This window comes from Miscanthus floridulus, chromosome 9 (assembly GCF_019320115.1).
Source record: "Miscanthus floridulus cultivar M001 chromosome 9, ASM1932011v1, whole genome shotgun sequence".
In the NCBI taxonomy this organism is placed as follows: Eukaryota; Viridiplantae; Streptophyta; class Magnoliopsida; order Poales; family Poaceae; genus Miscanthus; species Miscanthus floridulus.
The window spans coordinates 110,270,947-110,277,382 of record NC_089588.1 but is presented as its reverse complement, the minus strand read 5'-3'; the positions used below and the strand labels follow the sequence as shown (position 1 = coordinate 110,277,382).

At 46.5% G+C, this 6,436-nt stretch overlaps 1 protein-coding gene and 1 long non-coding RNA gene across 3 annotated transcripts; one reads left to right on the top strand and one right to left on the bottom strand.

Moving 5' to 3' along the window:
- Positions 1-466: 466 nt before the first annotated feature.
- Positions 467-2,892, top strand: LOC136482623 (uncharacterized). Of its 2 annotated transcripts, none has more exons than XR_010765141.1 (6): positions 467-897; positions 1,225-1,443; positions 1,641-1,755; positions 2,246-2,312; positions 2,416-2,484; positions 2,673-2,892. It is a non-coding gene; the product is annotated as an uncharacterized lncRNA (long non-coding RNA). The 2 variants fall into 2 exon arrangements; XR_010765140.1 differs by having other exon boundaries at positions 468-897; positions 2,260-2,312.
- A 2,255-nt stretch (positions 2,893-5,147) lies between these two features.
- On the bottom strand, positions 5,148-6,221 carry LOC136482621 (xylanase inhibitor protein 2-like). Its single transcript, XM_066479837.1, has one exon. It carries the CDS (start codon positions 6,211-6,213, stop codon positions 5,329-5,331), a length of 885 nt encoding a protein of 294 aa, XP_066335934.1. The 5' UTR covers positions 6,214-6,221; the 3' UTR covers positions 5,148-5,328.
- Positions 6,222-6,436: the final 215 nt, after the last annotated feature.

The window sequence follows — 6,436 nt, the reverse complement described above, 5'->3', positions numbered from 1 at the left end:
CATTATGAAGCAGTAAATGAATTCAAATGAAAAAGTTGTAAACAACAATGTCCCGTAACTTTTCGAGACCTACAACTTTTATTTTGGTCATTTTTTCATCCGAGGTCGTTTAAAAAAATTTAATTTGTAGGCCCAATCAAATGCTTGGACAATTTTTAGATGTATTACTTTATTAGCTATCTCATTTAAATTCTAACACTAAACTAATAATAATACAAATTTAGTATAATCTCAAACTTTCTTGTCTTTTTTGAGCTCCCGCCATTACTTCCCTAGATTAATAACATAAATTTAGCTAACTTATCTTTTTTTTTGTCATTTTTGCTCCCGCCATTCTTTTCCTCCAGTTTTTTTTTTTATTTCATGCCTTCATTTCTCCCGCACAACTAATCTTATTTCTCTCACAGCCCACACTAGTTATTGGGAAGCCAAATAATGGCCGACCTTTCATAGAGACTAGCTACACAGGATCGTGTACAAACAGTCTGGGAACCGCCCCCTGATTGTGGATCTCGTCAATTCTCCCAGCTGACTCGTGGTTCATTTTACTTTTTCCATTCGCACAACTCCATACCTCTCTTCTCCCTCCAGCAAACAGGAAGTCACCACTACACCACCATCGGCGCAAACAGGAAGTCCATATTCACGACGATACTCCATCACAGATCCACTAATTTGCATCTCCACAATCATTTGTTTTGGTTGAATCGATCAGGTATCTGAGGGATGTTGCTGGTGGCAGGTGGCAGCTCTCCGATGCACGGCGGCGGCGTCAGCTCCTGGAACTGCAGCGATGTCGGTTCATTGGTGGCGGCGGCGGCAGCCCCTAGAACTGCAGCGATGTCAATTCAGTGGTGGCAACGGCGCTGTACTGGCAGCGCATGTGTATCACGACTGGTTAGTTATCTCCAATCCCTGTGATTTGCTTCACCTGGATGGATAATATGCATTTTTTATTGATTACAAGGATTCATCTCCGATCTGTATGCCTGATATATCCTTTCCTTTCTCTCGATTTCTATTTCCTGTATTTGTATTCCCTCATTATTAGTTGAGATGAACATAACCCTAGATGAAACAATTTTGTTACCTGTTTAGATATTCCCTTATTACTAGTTCCTGTATCTTTAGCATCACCTTGCGCAGGGGCAAGGTCACAGCTTTGTGATTTGATATATTAATTCGCTCACCATTGCTTTGGTTATTTCTGAAAAATTATTTCAGATTAAACAAGATTAATTCCAGATGCCTAGCGGTGTTGCTACAAGCGGACTCCAACCCGGGGCCTTCTTGGGATCTCATGTGGCAAGAAGAACAAGGGATTTGGTGGTTGGATCTGCAGGAGGTTCCTGCCTTCACTCTCCCATCAGCAATTTAATCCATTTGCCGCACCCTCTCCTAGGCCTTCAACACGCCTCCCCATCCAATTGTACCCTTCTTGAGGTACATCCCCTTCTCCCATTCTATGTTGATGCAGTGGACGAATTTCTGCACATCATTTGGGGAGTCATGATTTCTGTGTGAACTTTATCTATTTTCCCCTTATAATTTGCAGTCCAATTGTTTAAATTTTCTGTATTGAACCTAATGATGTTACCTATATTTCTTCATTTTTCTGATCTATGCGGTGATCATACCAGGGCATCTTGGACTGAAATTTCTTGTTTAAAGCATCACATCTATCACTTGGATGTTCTGCAGAGTTCTTTTTGACATGCTGTCAAGGTGTTTGATGAAATCCCAAGTAGGATGCTGGTGAGATTTAAAATTTCTCAAACTATAGGTGTAAATCCTAACACAGCGGAAAAGATGCCTACTTGTACATTCCATTATTGAACTCATGTGTTTGTTGGGCACATTCAATTCTACGATTTGCATTTAGATTGATGTATATCTTGCATTTTTGTATACTGCATTTTTTTAGTATTATGAAATTGTCATCCTCATAATCAGTAGTTAGTACTCAGTATAAACTTGAAAATTCACATAGAAATATATATGTGTGATTCTGAATGCAACATTTTCAGCAAATAAAAATTCTAGCTTATTTAAAAGATGGCCAAGTATTTAACTAAGCATTGGGATCAAGCAAATGAAAAGTAGCTTATTTAAAATAAAAATTAGCTTAAGCTTTGATGCCTTGCATAATCTGAGAATATGATGAGAAACTTTGAGATGATTTCCACCTCTATTCTTTGCGCGTAACTTTAGAGATGTAAGAGTATTGCTCCTGATAATATTTTAGTTTATTTTGTTCAGGTGGATCAAGCAAATACAATCATATCCAGGATCCGTATGCTAGATCAACACAGGTACTAGCTGTTTATCATTTCACGTTTATTAATTTTCTGTCTATGGGATAACCATTCCTGTGGGTCTAGATAAAAAATTCTGGTTGTTTTCCTTCTTGATCAGATTGCATCTTATCAGTTACCTGGCACCTGGACTTTGTGTAGTCACATCACTTTGGACTAATATGATGAGGTAGGACCTATTTGAAATTTTATATGGGCACCATAAAATTGATTCTATATTTGTGTTGTTGCAGTCATTAGATTTCAGCTTCTATCTTAAATTTCATGGCCTTCAAATTTTGTACGATCCTTTCTATAACCTATTATGATTTTACTTCTAAGTTTCACATTAAAGTAATCCAATATTTATCTGTGTAGGTTGAGAAGACAAATGGATGGTCACAATAGTGGAATGCTAGACTAAACTGAAGGAAGGAGAAAGGAGGGCTGCATTCTAAGAGGATCCCTTTATGCTTTATATTTGACTCCCGCAGGAACTTGTACTCTGAACAAAAACCGTGTCATGAATTATGTGGCTGGTACTCATTGTAAAGAAACAAATTCTTTATACTATATGGCTGAGTGTGCTTATTTTCTATGTGTTGGATGGTCTTGCATTTTTCATTAAATTGTACAGGCATTATCCCTATGTTTGTGTCAAAAAATAAATATTTATGATATTAATTAATTAATGATTTAATGGTTTATTCCTTGCAACACATATAAGTGTTGCAACAAACTAAATCTAGATGTTGCAACAAACCATAGAAGTAGTTCGCTCATGGTTTGTACAAACACATATAAGCATTGCCATAACCCATCTTATGCATTGCAACTTTACAACGGTTATTAGTATGTGTTACCAACGGATAAACAAGTGTTGTAATAGACCCTTGCAACGCCACTTTAGGCAACGCATATTAGATGCGTTGGTATAGATCCTGCCAACGCATATATGGACTTCTAGCAACGCATATTTGCGTTGCAAAAGGGGGTGTCATGTTGTAGTGACGCTTCATCTTCCACCTTCCGCATTTATAAGGAGTGCTTGCCTTCAGCCACGCGTACGACACAAAGAGAGCACCCTCTCTTCCCTATTGAGTTACTCACAAGTTTTTCCGTTCCGATCCTCTACGCGCACGGAGGATTGGAAGAGCAGGCCTCTGGAATCACTTGCTCCGGTGTGCCGGGCGATCAGGTTTTTGGAAGCATCTAACGTGACTGCTCGCTGTGAAGCCCATCGACGACTCCATCTTCTTCTTGGTGGACATTGGAGGGATTGCATTACGAACATCGTCTAGCATCGACTGTGGTTCACAACATCGAACAACGCACTATGTCGACTAGTGCGCATGGAGCCACTGATGCCTTGAGCATGGGTCCCTCCGCTAGGTATATTTCTAATCTTACTGTTTCTATATTCAGTAAGGTTTTTGTGCTATTAAACATGGTCAGTATGTTCATTATAGTTTGCACTAGTAGTACACACGTGCACATGCTTGCCATCACGAATTTACTACAATATTTCTAGATTAAATTAAACATGTAAATGCCTAATTTCCTAACAGTAACCGGGTAGGACGGGGATGTGTGAAATCCAAGTGGAGTATGATTGGTATCGGACACAGATGTGTGAGCAGGGATGAAGACTTGGTATAACCAGGTAGATGATGACTTTAGAGTCTTTTTAGGTGTAGAAAAATAGAGAAGAGCAGAGAAGAGATAGAGGAGCCATAACTATATAGTTTAATTTGCTGCCCTGGTATTTAGAACCTTGAACAAAACATAAAAGGACTTAGTCGTAAAAAAACATAAAAGGACTCCTTTCCTGCACTGACGCACTGTTTCATCTCAACCAAACTCAGCAGGCTCATCCTATATTCCTCAAATAAAAATAAATTTATAATATGTGGGACATTAACGCATGACAGGTCGCGCGCCGGGAGCATGCGACCCCGTCGTCTTCCTCGCGCCTAGCCTCGACCCTGCTCTCACTGTGCCCCTCCTCCTCTGCCCTCTCCCTCGCCGTCATCCCCGACCCCACACTCCTCCTCGTCCTCGCACCCGCCGCCGCCCACTGCCCCACCACGAGTGCTAGGGTTCACCGGAGTTTGGGCAAGCTAGGGCCCGCACTCGCTGGAGCTCCGGTGAACCTTAGTAACCACGGCGGCCTCCCTCTTCCCCTTCCCGCGCTCGCCGGAGCTCCAGCGAACCATAGCGCCCACGGTAGCCTCCGTCTTCCCCTTTCCCCCGCCGCCATCTTCTCTAGCTCCGGCGAGCTCACCCGCCGCCGTCTTCTTCAACAACGGTGAGCCTCCCCCACCTCGACCTGGACCGACCGCCCTACCAGCGCTAGGTCCCCTAAGCCGTCCGGCCACCATCCCCACCACCTGGCCTACCTACCTCCTCCCGGCCGGGCCTTTCTATACCCGCCAGAGTTTGAGAAGAAAGAGGGGGAGAGCTCGCCGAAACCCAAGCCACCGCCGCCGCCGTCTTCATCTCCGATGCTCATAGATCCAAGAGGAGGAGGAGGAGGAGGAGGAGGCCTACTTGGCCGCCGGCGATGTGGAGCTCGTCTTCTTCTTCGTCTCCGGCGAGGTCGTTGGAATCCTAGCCGACGGTGTAGTATTATTCGTCTCCGGCGCGAGTACGGTCACAGGCGTAGGAGGGGAGGGTAGGGAGGAGCTCAGGGGGAGGAGACGAGCGCGAGGAGGGCGACGGGTCGCGCGACCCGTCGCCTAGTAGAGTTTCCGTTATTGTATTTGCGAATTACATACTCTCTGAATTCCAGTTTGCATATATAGGCATAAATTATAATAATAATAAATAGATTTTTTTGCTACGTATATATCTAGAGAGGTCGGAATAACTTACATCAAGGATTACACGCATGGCACACAGAATATTATGGCTTCAACATTTTATTTGTTCATATTTATTATTGCAACTATATATGTGTTTGTTATACGAACAATCTCCAAGATTATCTAAGCTTCAAGTAAACCGGCCGGCCGGAAGTGTGGGGAGGTGGTCACTAGACCATGTAATGGTTCTTCTCGTCGTAGTACCTATCCCAGATCATGAGTCCTCCATAGTTGGGCACCTTCTGCGCGAACTGCAGGATGCCATAGTAGAGGTCCTTCTGCGACATGTAGGCGTCATCGTCGGCCTCCGGCGACGCCACCACGCCGACGAATACCCTGCTGTCGGGGTACGCCTTGGCCCACTTGTCCCAGGAGTCGAACTGGCCCCACTCGCACTGCAGGTCGCCGCCGAACAGGCGGACGTGGACGCGGTTGAAGAGCCCCGTGGCCAGCGCGCCCTGCAGCCGCTGGTCCGGGTACGCGCACCGCGGCGTGGCCGTCAGCGTGATCCCGCCGCCGCGGTAGTACCGGTTGTAGCCGTACAGGCGGCGGGCCAGCACGTCGTAGTGCTCCACCGCGCCCTGGTCGACGAAGAAGTCGATGCCGTCCACCTGCGCGCCGCCGAAGGGCCGGGCCACGCCGGCGCTGGACCCTGCGAGGAACGCGTTCCACAGGTAGTCGGCCACGTCGGTGGCCGACTGCGCCGAGGGCAGCCAGTACTCGCCGCCCTGCCCGCCGATGGAGAGGAGGACCAGCTTGCCCCTGGACCTGCAGTAGTCGATGTCGTCGCCGACGCCCGCCACCGGGTGGCCCGAGAGGTCGAGCTTGTACGTGCCGTGGCCGAAGGCGCTGAGGAAGGAGATGATGACGGTGGTGTACGCGCTGGCGTTGCACGCCTCGCGCAGCGTGCCCTCGTCCTTGTGCCTTCCCCAGTACACGGCCACGTCGCCCGGGCCGGTCGCGGCGAGCCCCGCGGTCATCAGCTGGGAGAGGAGGAGAGCTGCTGCTGCGGCTACCGCTATGAGGCACCATGGACGACGGTGCTGGAAAGCCATTGTGTTGAGAATTGGATAATATGGATCGTGGTTGTGTTAAGCGCGTGGCACGTACGTGTGTATTTATAGCTATGCTACGCTCGGAAGGACGAAAAAAAAACACACAAGGATTCAGTCCCTGGGTTTAAGTAACTGCCGGCGCCCCCTGAACGCGACGCCACCTGTGGGAAGGGAAGCAGAGAGGAATGCGATGCACACTTACCGTGCGTGACAGCTCGCCCAC

Excerpts from the sequence above, each read along its gene's own strand:
- LOC136482621 (XM_066479837.1), bottom strand. The coding sequence starts at position 6,213 with ATGGCTTTCCAGCACCGTCGTCCATGGTGCCTCATAGCGGTAGCCGCA.